This window comes from Sinohyriopsis cumingii, chromosome 8 (assembly GCF_028554795.1).
Source record: "Sinohyriopsis cumingii isolate HCF-2022 chromosome 8, ASM2855479v2, whole genome shotgun sequence".
Taxonomy (NCBI): domain Eukaryota; kingdom Metazoa; phylum Mollusca; class Bivalvia; order Unionida; family Unionidae; genus Sinohyriopsis; species Sinohyriopsis cumingii.
In genome coordinates, this window is record NC_142968.1 from 54,807,779 (window position 1) to 54,824,643 (window position 16,865).

Genomic DNA, 16,865 nt, shown 5'->3' on the forward strand with positions numbered 1-16,865 from the left:
TACAACATCGTGAATGAAGCGAAATACATATAAGTTTAGTTATTTCTCTCGTTCTTTTACTCTCTCGTTTGGAATAACAAATGAATATCTTTATCTTCTTCTGAAGTAATTAATTTTATGTAAAGTTATCATTTTTAATTTAATAATGAGGCAATATTTTTAATGTTTTCAATTCTATCATAAACAAACGTACTACTTTAGTGGATGAAAGGGTCCCCGATCATGCTAGCTTGACTATTCCCCTGATTAAAATAACAGATACTATTGATATTATTAATAAAATATACACTAATAAATCAGCGGGTCTAGATGAAATTGACCCATAAACTCTAAAAATGTCTGAGTCATTGAAAAAATAATTAAATGTAGTATCTGTACATTTCCGGAGTGAATGAAATTAGCAAAAGTATTTACAAGTCAAAAGGGCAATTAAACGAATTAACCATCAAACCTTTGACCCATATCTGTTCAATTTGTACTTTAAAAATTATTTTATAAACATGCCAGATAGCATCTTTTCGATATCTTACCAAGTGCCAAGTCCTTCATAAATCACAATCTTGTCTTTGCAGAAACATTCATGTCAAACCGCATTGACGAAAGTATAGACCAGTAGCTACTAGCGATCGAATCAGGCAAACTTACTGGCGCAATCTTCATCGATTTAAAAAGAAGTTCGATTTGGCTGATTATTCGATGCTCATTTAAAAACTATCAGCCCACAAGTTTCTTCAATCTCAGTTGCTTAGTTCATGTCGTATCTCACAAATAGACTACAGGTTGTTCGCACGGGTAAATATACTTCCTAAGGAAGTCATATTTTAAGCGGTGTTCCTCAAGGATCAAAATTAGGACCTCTTCTTTTTCCATTGCTTATAAATGACGTAGCTTTATATCTAGTGCGACTCCTCAAATATTTTGCTTTCACGTCAACAATATCTACCTGTACTAAAACATATTTTTTTATTTAATGGGGTCATGAAACATAAGTTTTTACACGATCTTTCTCCAGATGATATATCTATCCTATCTGAGCTAAGATCATAAAATACTGAAATATGAGGTCATTTCCCTAAACATTACAAATTTTAATTCTCCATAGATCCTCACTTATTGTGACATCGGTAAGGTTCAGTTCCCATAAGAGTCTTTAAGGTACAGGACGTAATGTTAAATTGCCACAAGACTTTGAAGTGGCCTAAAGGCTAACTTTAAATTTCCAATACGACTCTATAGCGAGAACAGTGAGGTTAAATTACCAGATGTATGTGTGTGTGTGTGTGTGTATATATATATATATATATATATATATATATATATATATATATATATATATATATATATATATGTGTGTGTGTGTGTGTGTGTGTGTGAATAGTCCTGCCACTAATGTTAATTCTGATCCAACTCTTTAGTTATGCTAAATTGCCATAGACGACCACTGTTCCCCGATATACTGCTCACGACAATTACCGTAATATGCAACCAGTTAAGCGTGGTATACTACTTTCATTTTACTCTGCCAAAATTACAACGTATATTGAAAATCGAATTAGAGCTCTTGGTATGTGTATCATGCTAACGAGATCTATATAAAGGAATACATACTAGATATGAAATGTTTTTGCTGTCTGATTGACTTTGTCGATATCTATTACTAGTATTAGCTTAGCGTAAATTCTCATGGAATCGCATCCAGTGATACTTTTATTATGGTTTTCAATTCATTTACATGAATATTAATACAAATGACATTGGAAAAAAATCATACCTGTTTTATTAGACGCATTTTTACACCACAGTGCGATCAACACTAATCCTGTGACCACCAGCAGCACCGCAACTCCAACTAATCCCATGCCGATCACTGTCGTTTAAAAGTTCAATGAAATAAAGAGAAATGTTAAATATGTCAGTCAGTTAACTCTGATCATGAAGGTACCAGTCCTGAAAAGATGTGGAATGAAATTTATATCACTTTGTTTATCTCTCTATCTGTCTAGCTATCCATGTGTTTAACAGTGTATGTATGTATGTATGTATGTATGTATGTATGTATGTATGTATGTATGTATGTATGCATGTATATATGTATGTATGTTTTTTGTAACTGAGCATGAAATGACGAACAAGATGAAACACGTTTCTTTCCAAATGAAAAATGATTTTTTTCAGAGCCAAACCCGTAGAATAAATGTTCACATATCATGGAGACTCAGTCAAACATTATTTTACCTTTAATATGTCTTTGCCATGCAGCTAAGAGCGCATCGCAAGTTAAAAAAAGGTTATCGTTAACGTAACTAACAATGAACGATATAACCATAAATACGGTCACATGCCAATGTTATTACTGGATCACATTAATACTTCACAGGTGCAATATTTGGTAGCCAAGGTAATGCAAAAATATTTCTCACAACTGTTTAAGTCATATGCAAAAAACAGTAAAATAATACTCTCAGAAAAGATGATGAGCTGGCAATAATTTGGAACGAAACCTAGCGTCATAATTAATGACTTAATTTTGATCAAAGTAAACTCTTGTCAATATATATATATATATATATATATATATATATATATATATATATATAATGATATCTTTTAATACAAAGCTTCTATAGTTACACGAGAAGTCATTAGTGCATTTTGAACCAATAAAAGACCTTACCTTCCATGTTGTCCTGATTAAGCTTGATCTCTGTAATGAAAACATTTGATCAATCCAATTTTCTTGTTTCATAATATTGTAATATTTGTCCAAATGTAATAAAATAGATTGTCATCGAATTGCTCTTACAAGGAAATTCCACTGTTAAATTCCAGTCTCATCTGTATGTCAGAAATAACATTGTTTCCTGACTAACTCACTTATACTATTGTTCCATGATGCCTAATGTTCTTATGTTAGAACATTTCCCTTGAAAAATGGAAATTGGTTGAAAGCAGTACCCATACCATGTTTCAATTATATGCCACTCAATCACCTGTCTAAATTACAAGTTTTAAGAGAACGTAATTTGAAACAACGTTACAATAGTTGTACCATTTTTTTTTTTTTTTTTTTTTGGGGGGGGGAGTATTTGCTTGTGAATCTTATAGTCTAATAGGATAGTTAATGGTGGTAGAACAATCACGAAATGTTAAGTTTGCTTTGCTTTTATTTATGTTTTGGATACAATTTTAGAAGATTAATCTAATTTATATAACAATTAAAAGCATCTTTACTATAGGCATGTTAACAAAATTTATATTTAGAAGTATCGCAATGATAATGATATGTCACTCCATTACGTTGTAAATAAATGTATAGAAAGTTTAGTGAATTTGTAGTGACGATTTTTCGTCTTAGCGCAGTAGCTGGCATGCTTGTTACGTGAACCACCACGAATCAGTTTGTACGAATATCAAGTTCAAAAGTTATTAGCATTACGAATGACAGGTTCATACAAGAAACATGCATGTTCGAGTCTTAAAGACATTGAAATATATCTTAAATATAAAGATAATGTGCTTATTAGTTCAGAGAGTTTGATCCTATATCGACTCTCAAAATGCTGTATAAATCTTCGGCTTTCATCGTGACAATAAGACAAAGTGTGCAATATCTTTCGTTATAGGGATCATTAGCCTACCTACCAGTTTAGACGTGAAACCTATGATTTGCAGCAGCTCTGAACTTAATTTTATTTTCTAAGCTTAATTTTTTCGATACTTTTTTATGTGAAATATATCTTTTTAAAAAAAATCCAAACTGGTTTTAAATGATCTGTTGTCTAGTCCTGTAGATGAAGTTAGTTGCCATTTATTGTCACACGAATTATCACCAAAGTGTTTGTATAAGAGATAATGCATACGATAAGATAATTTTGCTCCATAACTACTAACAACTTTAACCAAATAGTTTATCATGCTACTTTTAATATTGATAATTATGGGGAAACGACCAATATATGGGAGGTACAATTTATAGACATTCAATATGATTCTGAGGAAAGAAAGATGAATTTTTCGGCTATATCAGATTACACTTAAAGGATAAGTCATTCGACTTGGCACACACACTTTAACACAATCATATTTATCCGTAAGACAAACGCATGCACTGAAACAAATCTCTACATTAATGATGCAACTAGGGATGTGGCATCAGACGAAAAAGCAGATCCACAGTGACGGAGAGGGTAACATCACACCCCATACCATGGCAGGTCGTGTATAAACTAAGGTATTAGTACCATCCATGGTTGCTGTCTGCACATGCCGCTGGCTAGAGTTAATCTCTTACGCAAGGTTACCGTGACCAGAGAGAGGACCTGGCATTTTGAATCGGCACAGGCGTTAGATAGCGCAACTTCCCACCTAGGTGTTACAGCTTTGTCCTAGATCGGAGGAACCGCAAGGGAACAGGGCGTGATATAAATCTGTCCCCACATGGACAGACAATGAGAAGGACACAGTCCGCTAAGTTTGTTTGGATCAGATCAAAGCGACATCCAATCGGAATTGAGACGAAGGGTGTGATAACAATTTCGATCCGAATTACAACTTCTAACCAGCAAGAAAAATTTAGTCTCGCCTAGGAAGATTGATGAGCAATATAGGGTTACTCCGAGAGAACCACTCGTACGTTAACAGTAAAACTTAGAGAAGAGATTCTAAGGAAAGACAAAGTTTCGTAAAGATCAGTAGGTTATTTGTTCGATTTTTGCAAAATATTATGGACTTGTAATTGTAATTATGTGTAGTATGTATACTTAATTATTAGGACCGTTCAGTACGTAGAATTACCTTTGTAGTGTTCATTTACAGGCATATTTGAGTATTATGAAGATTGTTAGCGTGTTGTCAGAATTAATTTTGTAATTCGCTATTAGATTACTTCTTAGTAAACTAATGCATTTATTCTTGTCATATATGAGATTCTACACATGCCTGAATTGTGAATTTGGAAAATGGTTGAAGTGTGCTAGATTAGTTAATATGGATGTATGGATATATCAGAGCATGGATATTTGAATCTTTGTGTACTTTGTATGAGCTGTAATGTAAAGAAATGTGTCTGATTGTTGTGATATTCTTTATTATAATGTGAGTAGGAATATGTACTGATGTGACGCAATTTATTGATGTATGTATGAGAAGTAATTGTTACCGTGCTTTTATTACGAGGTTGCTTTACCATACAGGAAAATATAAGTATTTCGATGTGAATGAATGCGTGACTGAAGAATTTAATAGCCGTTATCTGATGATAGGCTGGGTGTAGTGTGAGATGAGAGGGCTCAGGAAAATATTGCATCGTCCTTGTGTTTTCACAGGAAGCTTTTCGGGGGACAGAACTTCCGGTTCAGTGAGTCCTGAGTCTCTAAGAGGGGAGATGGAAGTAAGACTAGCAATGCAGTCGAAGTCAACAAGCCTAGTCGGTAGAGAGTCGAGGAGAAGGATGAAAAGGAGTGGAGTAGGAGAAAGTGGGAAAGGAGGAGCAGTATAGAGAAGTCGAGGAGGAGAAGAAATTTGGAGAAAGTCGGGAGGAAGAGAAGGAATTGGAGGAATAAGAGAAACGAATACACAGATGAGTAGAAAAAGAGGACAGGTGGAAAGCTATCTCCCACTGCAAATCAAATGATCCAATAGGCTATCACAGGGTCAAGCAGAAGGAGAGTACTGGGAAATATTAATCATTTGATTATTGAATTATCATCAAATTGTTACTAGTTGAATTTCACTCTTTTTGTATATTCAATCATTTAACCATCGGTATTGCTGACTGGGGGCTCTGAGCTTTACATCTATATTTCACTAATTTAACTTCCAACATAAAATCGAGCCTGAGTGGGACTTCTATAATAATTTAAATCAAATATTGGAAGTACCCCACCCTACACCTACCACAATGACGGAATAACAACCGGTCACGTCACACTCCATGACATTTCATTCATTGTCTTTGGCTGCACTTCAAAATTCAAATTACACACCATCCACCTTACTCAGAAAAATGTATTCTTATTTCTCCAGGGTTAAGGTAATACTAATTTATTTTCATCATCTTTTCTTCATCAGTATTAGGAAATTGTCCAGTTTTTATTCTGCATACAGTACACTGAGAAACGGATGCTATTTTAGAGGGCGCTCACATTAATTTTTTTCCGAATTCTTCAATATTTGGAAATATATGTACCAACCGTGTCTTTGAATTTCCCTAGTGTGTTCCCAAAACCTCTAAAACAGGAATAAAATCAGCCATTTCAGCAGTTGTGGTTGCAGTAAAGTTCAAAAGAATAAACAAATTAAAGTTCTCCCTTTGTATTTTGAAGCCATTTAAGGTTCTGCGAATAAAATTGCAAAGTGAATCACTAACTACCAACACTTTAAATCATTAAAAATATATTAGCATGATATTGGAATTATTAAACAATGGCCGACCATTAGCAGATAACAGTTTTTCATTGGTCATTTTCCAATAAGAAACTTCAATTAAAATATGAGAATGTGTTGCATACCCTGTTATATGGCATTTCTCAAGATTATAGACGATATGTCATTTATTATAGTCTGGCTCCCAAACCCCCACCACCCCTCAAAGTTTTATTTTCACAGTAAGGTAAGGAAATATGTCATTAGAGTCTCGCGAATTATCTGGAGTATAATCTTTGAACTACTGAAGATATTTGGATGAAACTTTAACCAATCATTCATATACAGCATGTCACATACCATAACTTAGACCTTAGTCTTAAGGTTAAGGTCACATTTAGAGAAATATAAATTGGCTACCTCTATCCATGTACAGGTATAATATTTGAACCAATCAAGATATTTTCATGAAAACTTAGTCTGTTACCTATATGGACTTAGCATTATCTCGCTTATTCAGTCATATCCCTTATCTTTAAGATCAAGACAACCAATACAAACAAACAAACAGAATTAAAAACAAACAAAATAATGTAAGCAAGTTGCATGTTTCCTTATCCCCTTCAGAACGTTTCATGAAATGTTACCCACTTCCACATTTTATTATGCAGCTGGCATATATTAGTTAAAGGGTCGAGATCATTTGATGGGAAAAGACAACGAGATGGGCATGTGCGGTGCATTTGGCATTTATAGTCCCAAGATTATCAGATTTCACTGTCTTTATAGTGTCTTAAAAGGCACGGTTTCAACTTTGAGTGGACATTCTGCTGGGTTTACTGACACACTTATGTACAAGGACTTCATCCAATGCCATAATGATTTAAAATGTTTATTTTTACTATGTGTACCCTAACCGCAGTTGTCCTTGAATTTTTTTCATCAACTTAAAATGATCATGTCTCAAACAAAACTGCGTCACTATAACGTACTTTCAAGATTGGTTTCAAAACTGCTACAACTACTGTGTAAATCATTCCAGTTCAAACTGTCTGTTTTAGTCAACTATATCTGCAATTACCAATAAACTCGTCGTTTTGTGTATATTGTGATGGGATAGTTATATGGTGAACAAAAATATTACGTCTCTATGACCTTATATTTAATAAAACACAGTTGTGTCAATTAAATCTTGACTCAGAGTTTCAAGACCTCTCCACCTATTGCTTTAAAAACCTAAACCGAGAAACAATCTTAGAACAAAAACATTTCACACAGTGTTCATGATTTTAAGTACTATGTCAATATTACGTTTTTTTTTTTGGCAAATCATAACACCTTGTATCCTAGGAATTAGGCTAAGAATGAATCATAGAATGAAAACATTTCACATTAAAATTAGATCATTATGACACCACCACCACCACCCCTAGGACATTGAACTGTACATAAATATGGCGCTATAAAATGGTGCATGTGTTCAAATCATAACACCTTTGAGCCTTTTACAAAAAATCGTAGATGTTGAATGCATATGGCTAATCAGTTATATCACAAACATAAACTGGATTGTTGTAACCTGTCATCTATGGTTAGTTGACCACTATCAAGCAAAGTGACTGATGTCACCGAAATATGGGTTATTTGGTAAGCTACTGCTCACTAACGACCACCTCAAGCTCAGTAACAACTATAGCTGGAACGAATAAGGCATGACTATAGCTGGGGAAGGTAGTATGTTCTGGAACTGCTCCCTTGAGATTTTACAATAATGAATTATTAAAAGCTAGGAAAGATGCCGAAAAACACAACTAAATGGAACAACTAATGAACCTAAACAGTCTTGGGGCTTTACTCACCAAATTCCATTCAGATTTCACAACTGATGCATATAAAATATTCAGTACTGTTGATAACACAATGTACGTCAAATTGTAATGTACTTATCAATTTGATTTTCGAGAGGAAGAGAATGTTATTAATTTTGACATAAATTTACAAAAACAAAGGAAGAAACAAAACGATCAACCAACTATGTAAACGAGCTTGTATTTCAAACCCACTTTGAATGGGATTGTACTTTGTGGCCTAGATTTACATGTAGATTTTGATGACAGGTCACATCCTGTCTCCAAATTTCTGACACACTTTTAATTTTAGTGGAATATGAAGCTGAAAACTTCCGTGCATTGTTCTGTTTCTAAATAAGGAGCTTTTAGATACCTCAGAAACTTTTAAAAATAGGCTGAGAGGAAAGGGTTTAATATTTTATAAAAAGTTATGTGCGTTTGGTTTTCCTTTAAAAAGGTTTTCCCATCATTATTCATGGGAGATGAAGAACAAGTCTGGTGGATCTCATACTACTGAATCAACTTGACATAAACGGATGCACATCAGATGTTTATATTAGAAATTTGTATCTTATTGATGTCGAAACGATCATGTTTCTTTTACTACGCATCCTATATAATTTAAATCATCCTAAACAAAATAAAATAATATTTTTCTAGGTCTTTAGCAATATCTTCGCAGATAATATCAAAATATGTTGAACACGGACCGATGTAAGGCCTGATGTTTCTCTTTATCATCAAATAATCAAAGAGAAGCCTCGTCCATTATATGCCTTGTTTTATGAGAGAGAGAGAGAGAGAGAGAGAGAGAGAGAGATGTTATAATGTAAACTTTCACCCGGAAACACCTGAGATGACCCCTACGATCCCGTTGCACAACCAAAGGCTTGTTCTCATTCCCTATGCTAAGCAGCGTATGCAACCGCTTTGCTAATAGGATACTATAGTACTATGCAATGGAACTACTTAACCCCATTAGCTTAAAGTGAATATGGTGTTTAATTAAAACTGCAATTAATGTGAAAATGTCAACATGCTTTATATTAGGGTGTAACTACCCTAATGTACGTGGAGGCTTGACCAGCCTAATTTCAAACGTTTTCCGCAATCTGAATCAAACAGAAAAAAAGACGAAAGAGTAACATTTATAAAAATGTACAGAGTTCCTTTAGTATTATTAACCGCTCCATAAAGGACACTTTTATGAATCCATGGTGAAGATCTCGTTATAATTATCCAAGAAAACCTGCCTAACAGATGAAGCTTATGGCTCATTCTCGCTGCCTTTTAAGGACATAATATTGAAGATATGGACTGTTAACTCCGAATTCAAGAACCATATGCATGTCCATGCACGTTTATGTGGATGATATCTCTTTCGAAATAAAGCCGAATGTATTTCCGATGGATGACTAAAATAACACAAACTCTTTCCAGAGCAATCAAAGGGCATAGGTAAAAGGAACAATCTAATATATATTTTCTTCAGCACACAATAATAGAATGGGGCCTTTAGGACTCTTCTCTCTATAAAATACATTTATTTAGAAACGTCAAGCATATGACCCCCTTCACTGTTCGTTACGAATATATTTCACTGTGTGAATAACTGTTTTCACCAACATTTCTTTTCATTCAGTCTATGGTGAATAAATATCATTTTTCTACCGGTATGAACCAAACATTAGTGCCACCAAAAGGTAAGGAGTTGTCATACGAACCTATGCTCTTTTGATATTGCATTTTAGACTTTGAATCATTTTGATGTAAACAGAAAGAAAACAAATTAAACACACAATGTACTTGTGATTTATGGATATAGTGAAACTGAATTCTTTGAGGAATCTGGCTTTTCGAACAATTAGCTTTGTAAAAACAATGTAAATTTTCAAAAACAAACTTTCAGATGACCTAAACAGCTGGAACAAAATTTGACTACAGTTTTACAGTAATGAAAAAGAATTAATAAAAGAAAATATATTTGCTATGCTTCCTCTGGTGTACCTGTGTATGATAAACATCAAAAGACAATAACAAAGTATCTTAACATTTAATTTTTGTAATTTATGTTATGTATATTGGATTTAATTTATATTTGATTTAATTTAATTGTTTGTTTGTTAGTTTTACATTTTTTATTTCATTACATGCTAATGTAATGTAATTTTATTTACTGGGTTTGACGTATTCCCGAAATTCATTTTCCAGACATTCAGTTCAGTTTGACCTGACTGTTTTTCGTAAACAACAATAATAGAAACTTTGTATTTAATGCTGACCTAGTCCCTGACCTTGATTCAGAAATCATAAAGAGTTGAAGTGAACAAATTTTTTATTCTTTCTTAGAGTAGATTCACGAAGTCAAATCGAGCCATACTTGGAGTACGTGACAACTAACATGCAGCAATTGTTTCAACCTCTTTTCTTTTTTCGGAGGATTGATCCACATCCGGGCATCTGTTTTGCGCCGTAGCTAAACTTAATATCGATGTATTGAGAAATAATAGTCATTTTTGCCGTAACACTTACGAAGTCAAGGTGTTTTATGTTGCGACCAGTTTGAGATGAATTTTAAATTTTTCTTCACAATATTTGGATTTCAAGAGATCATTTTCTCTTGGAAATATTTGTGCTCTAAATTAATTATTGGACAAGGACAGTTATCGAAATTGACAAAGAATTAAAACACTAGAATATTCTTTTCTTTGATTCAACAAAGAACTGTTGATACATCAGGACGACGCTGACCACTGCATATTTCATCGCCTTACATTTTGGATTTCATCGGGATTCGAACATAGTTTCATTAGGACTTTTTATTACTAGGACTTCTATTTTGTTAATTATTGGATTATTCTTGGATTAATTTTGGATTTTGATTCGTAAAACAGTAAGTTCTTTTTCTAATTTTTACCTTCTTTTCCTAGGGAAATAAATTTTTTGTTAAATTTTACAAAGCTTGTTGTCTTCACTCTTTTGTTGTTGCGTTTTTGTAAGAGCCTAAACGTAACACTTAATATAATCTTTATGCTACTTCTGAGTATAAATCCAGATTGACTCTTAAAACTTTATGAAATTCAGAATAATCTCCCTTAATGCACACACATATTCGCTTCGTGTATAACCATCCCCTCAATCATAAAACGTCTTACTTACCTCAACATTAAAAAAAAAAATATTTTGTAATCATGTTTACTTCTACGCTTGCTGGAACGGTCTCGTATTTTAAGATAAAAGGAAGCAGATCGTTCGATTCTTTACGTGTGCCCTAACCTTTGTGCAAAGTTAAAACAAACAGATTAGAAACGGAAGTTGCAGCAATTTACTGTGATATTAACACTAGGATACATTGTAAAATAAATAGCAGTCTCTGGAGAGTGTGGTTCTATGGAGACATTATTTTACCGGAGCTCAATTTCCCGATTTTATAAAAATGGTGTATGTATCGTATAAATAGTAAATGCACAAAACTGCAAATGGGTTTTGTTCTGGTGAGCCGGCGGAAATAACGAGCTTTATATGGCGTAGGGATAAATCGACACGGTCAGGACGATACATATTTCTAAGATATATCAAACGAATTCTTTCCCCCTACTCAGATCAAAACACTAATGCTGTTTTGTATTTATTACATGCAGCAGCAGAGGGACTGGGCCCACCAACTTTTTCGTCCAACAGGACCATCTATCAAAAACTCTTCTGATAGAAGGTCTTATTTCGCAAAATAAACCCTTCTAGCCAGAAACTATGATGACTAAATCCTCTTTTCTGGCTAACGGGGTTATTTCGACAGCGATAACCAGCCGCTATAAAAAATAGTTTCTTCACGGGGTGACGTCGACGACGACGTTGGTGGCGTAGTCCCTCTGCTGCTAATCATTTTAGGATTTTTAGTTAAAAAATGTATCTAACCCAACTCGGTATCGTGTCCGAGGATCGTGTAAATTTATCGTCACAAACCCGTGTGGTTTTCGTTGAGCATGACTAAAGAAATTTTTAAATTTATTGATGCCCATGTCACCACTGCACCAGGTCTGATGAATATTTCTCAGCGTGTGTGCGTCAACTCCGTTAAACACCGCAAGAACGTTACAGTTATCTCTGATCACTTTTGGAATTTGTGTATACCGTTGAGTCACATAAATGACATCAGTGTTTTTATGACGCCCACGGGAAAATATTCTCGCAGGGTTTGTTTGTTTATCCATCATGACATCATCGTACACTACTAGGTTGTTAATTGATCCATCGATGTCATCAATGCCGGGTGCATCACTTATGTCAGTTATGAATTCAACTACGTTTTCGTCGGTCTCAGAAATGCTTGCATTTCCAATGATTGTTTTTGCACTCTCGTTAAAATCTTTTAGCACTTGATAACATCGCTGATCGTCCACAGACGGTGCTATCAAATATAATTTATCCCACTTCATCCACTTCATTATCAAATTCAACAACAGCTGTGTTTTACCCGACCCAGATGGACCTATGATAATCATTCGAACAGAATTTGGTAGCACTGAGTTATGCTTGATTGGCTCTTGTCGCTTTGTCGCGGAAAAGTCAGTGATTTCTATTAGATATATCATAAAATAATATGAATTTATATTGTGTGAAATGCCGAGTACGTACCCCAACTACGGATACGACAACAATTACAACAAAAAATAATCGACAAGCGCTTACAGGCAAGTGTGAACGATGTGGCACAAAAAAATTTAGATTTATTAAAAAAAAGCGGAGGTGATATCGCAGCCAAGTTAACAGCGCTGCCAGGAGCTCCGTGGGCTAAATATCCAGGAGAAAAACATCTTCCAGGATATAATTACTGTGGTCCAGGAACCCGACTTGATATCAGACTTGATGCTCAGGATCAACCAAAACCCGGTGAGTATCCGATAAACGCTATCGATGCAGCGTGCCATGCTCATGATGTAGCTTACCGAAGCAAGGATTTGCAACAGCGCCATCTCGCGGACTTGAAATTAATTCACGCGTTAAATGCAATCCCTGATAAATCTTTCAAAGAAAGGTTAGCGTCTTGGTTGATAAAAACTGCAATGAAGGGTAAATTAGCGTTAGGTACTGGTATATAATGGAGTCGATTTATTATTCCTCAAGCGGATACTGGAGAGGTAACGCGGCAATTGATAAACTTGCCAGCGCGGCATCAGTAAAACGCGCTGTTGCCAAAAATTGGTTATCCCGACAGGCAATATGGCAAATTTATCTACCGCGCCCTAAACAAATTCACTTTGCGCATTTCGATGTTAGTGTACCAAATGAGGTTCATCAGGCTGATATATTATTTCTGCCACATGATACTATCCGAAGACGCACATACAAGTACGCGTTAACCATAGTTGATGTTGCCAGTAGATACAAAGATGCGGAACCGTTAACAACTAAAACAGCATCTGAGGTTGCTTCTGCGTTTGAGAGAATTTATCGGCGAGGACCTCTGCGATGGCCACATCTGCTACAAGTTGATCCTGGCAAAGAATTCCAAGGTGCAGTATCATCGTTGATGAAACAACATAACGTCACCATACGACGAGGACACACTGAAATTCACCGTGATCAGGCAATTGTTGAGCGATTCAATTGAACACTTGCTGAGCGGTTATTTCGATATCAATACGCGAGGAAATTCATTCAGGATACGAGATCACGCGAATGGGTTGCAAGATTACCAAGTGTGATAACTGCGCTAAATAATGAAATTACCCGAACAACCTACATGAAACCTTCCATCGCGATCACAAAAACACAAGGTGTTTTTCAAAAAAATATACCCGTACGACGTGATTCTTCAGCGCAGCAAATACTGGGTAATGTTACTGTAAGATATTTATATGAACCAGGCGAACTTGAAGGTGGTAAACGAAGAGCGACTGATCCCATCTGGAGTGTTACCACACATAGCATATCGACCGTGACAAGATCCACTGGCAGACCAGCAATCTACAGGTTGGATTCAACTGCTCCTCAACGCGGATTCACCCGTGAGCAACTTCAGGTAATTCCCGAGGACACACAATTGCCGCCAAAATCACTGAAGTGACTTAACTAGCGCTGGCACCCCGACGTCGATTACATTCAAGACAGGTCAACATGAAATTATCACGTGTATGACCGCGACTGTTATCTTTTCTGTCTACGGTAAATTGTCTTGAATTTTTATTCGAATGCTGCCATAACATTATACAATTACAGCTCGCACAGTGATTATTCTGCTGTTGTTTCAGCGCAACAACGAAGTCAACATCAAGATCAAAATCGCGATTATTTTTTTTGTCACTCTGTTTGTAACCGGCGAGTTTTTTCTTATTACATCACCATCGGTGATGCTGTTGTTTTCATCGCTATCAGCGTTTGATTTAAAATCCGAAGGATTTTCCAAGACAATTCTTCGCAGTTGAGATGTTCTTCTGACTCTGGACACCGCCAAGTAGACTAAGTTTGACCATTCGATTCGATCATCAATGATCCAGACAGTTGTATCTGAAATAGTTAGTCCTTGAGAACAATGAATGGTCATTGCGTATCCTAGCGTCCACGGGGATTTATTCATCGCTAGTGCATCCTCGACAGCATCGATGTCAACTAACACAATATCATTCAATACTAAATTCTGTTTCTCTGTCTTTCCTGGAATATCAACATCTATATTTTGTAGCCGTGTATCAGTTGGTCTATAACATAACGGCGTTGGCAGCATTGGAAACTTTTTTTTTGTAACTGAAATAGCTGTTGTTGAAGTGTGTCTCTGACTATTTTTCTACTCGCCACTATCAAATCGTTTGGTTTCCACACGCGTAAAAAGTCACTCATCGAAGTTTCAGGAATCATCTCGCGCATAATTTCACATTGAATTTTATTAGGTTGTAGCCTGATTAGTTTTTTAAATTCTTTCAGCGTTGCATCAAGTGCTCGGTAATCATCAGACACTTCTTCGTGATAATCAACAAAATTCCCCAGCCAATCATGCGGAGATGCGCCGACAAACGGAGGTGGTTGACCGTGACCTCCGCACATAACGACTGCGGTATTTTTCGTTAGCAGCCAATCAAGAAATGTTTTTAACGTTTCCAGCGGCACCGTACATATCTCGTCCCAAATTATTATATCATTGATATATTTTGTGCCCATTCGATCTGGCGTCCACGTACCGCCGCTGTATTTGAAAAAGCTGTGATAGGTACAAGAATTGACTCCTCGCTGTTTCATCTCCCTGGCAAGTCTGTGTGTAGGTGTTAGCACAATCATATCTGAATTTCGAAATAATTCAATCGCTCGAGTTGTTTTACCAGACCCGCCCGGCCCGTTCAAATAAACAGTTTTGTGTCTGGTGATTGGATCATCCACAGACGGTGCGGAAGATATTTCTGGCATCGTTGATTTATAATAATTATCCTCTGTTGCAACATCAGCGGATTCACAATACTCGTGTAACATCTCGGCTTTTATTCTCCACGAACCCCATTCATCTCCGCCGCAGAATTTCATTATATCGGTCAGTGATTCTGAATATTTCTTGTCGATGTAAAATGAATCCGTGGCAACTCTGACTGAATTACCAGGAAATCGATTTACCATCGATAACAAATTTATAGAAACATAAGCCAGCATTGAAGATGTCAAATGTGTGTACTGAGGCGATTCTCCGTCGATATAACTTACAATTGTGCCCAACTTTTTCCCGTCGGACAAGAACACATCCTCCCTGTTACAAAATATGTCTCTGGAAACCGCGTCGGCGATTATAAAATCCAATTCAGCTTCATCGATAATCAACCGCGAGTGATGCATTTTATGATCAAATGCTGCACCCTGAGTAAATTTACCGATTATTCTTCGTCCAAGATCTTTCGCTGTGATTTCACTGTTTTTGAGCCTAATCTTGAGAATTTCAGGAGCTCCTTCGCGGATAGCATCAATAGGAGTTTCTGGACGTGCTTGTGTCCATTCTTCGATAACTTCATCGAGAGTTACACGTTCTGGTGTTGGTAACCAAACTGATGTCTGCGGTCGATAACATATGATTGCTTCGCTGACAGTCAACGATACCAGTATGCCGCTGTCAAGCATGTATCGCAATAACACTATTGGTACCCAGCCCTTTTCGACGAAGTGTCTGCCAAACCAAACATAACAGCACGGATGAAGTCCCGTGGCGAATTCAAACGAAGTCACACGAGCAAATCCTGTCAGGTCAGCGTCGGGTAAACTGCCGTTTACGGCGACTCGTGTCATCGAGTTCGTGGGGTGTCCAAACTGCGCAAAGTATTCGCGGCACTCGCCGTTCCCGAGAAAGCTTCCTGGGTATCAGGCAACATATCCACGGAAATCATATCCCGGTAGTCATACCGGGTATTCCACAACCCGCCATGACCATACTCGACACAACTTAATTGTATATCCGAGAGAAACTGACTTCGGGTTGATCTCCACGAATTTCTTTCTCTGGCGGCGTGAGCGGCAACACTTGGAACTGTAAAACAATTAATCAATAATTGCTCATCGCTAGCATCTCTCATATACATTTTTGCGAGTTTTTTCATTTGTTGGTCCAACGATTCTGTTCTGTATAATTCTCCGTTGGGTCTCACAAATTGATCATACTCGGAATCTTCGGAGCTCCTAAAT

The 16,865-nt window shown here is 36.2% G+C and overlaps 2 protein-coding genes across 3 annotated transcripts in view; both read right to left on the minus strand.

Annotated features, from left to right (window-relative positions):
• Positions 1 to 16,865, minus strand: part of LOC149793553 (uncharacterized) — a 278,258-nt gene that overhangs the window by 175,132 nt on the left and 86,261 nt on the right. The window lies entirely within an intron of this gene.
• The window catches only part of LOC149793557 (uncharacterized), a 36,419-nt gene that overhangs the window by 7,565 nt on the left and 11,989 nt on the right, over positions 1 to 16,865 (minus strand). The window contains exons 2-3 of one of the 2 annotated variants that reach the window (XM_089966420.1): positions 2,675 to 2,704; positions 1,772 to 1,867 (exon numbers count right to left, since the gene is read on the minus strand). In XM_089966420.1, coding sequence (XP_089822546.1) covers positions 1,772 to 1,867; positions 2,675 to 2,704 — 126 coding nt within the window. The remainder of the gene's footprint in view (positions 1 to 1,771; positions 1,868 to 2,674; positions 2,705 to 16,865) is intronic. The other variant, XM_089966421.1, reaches the window with a different exon arrangement.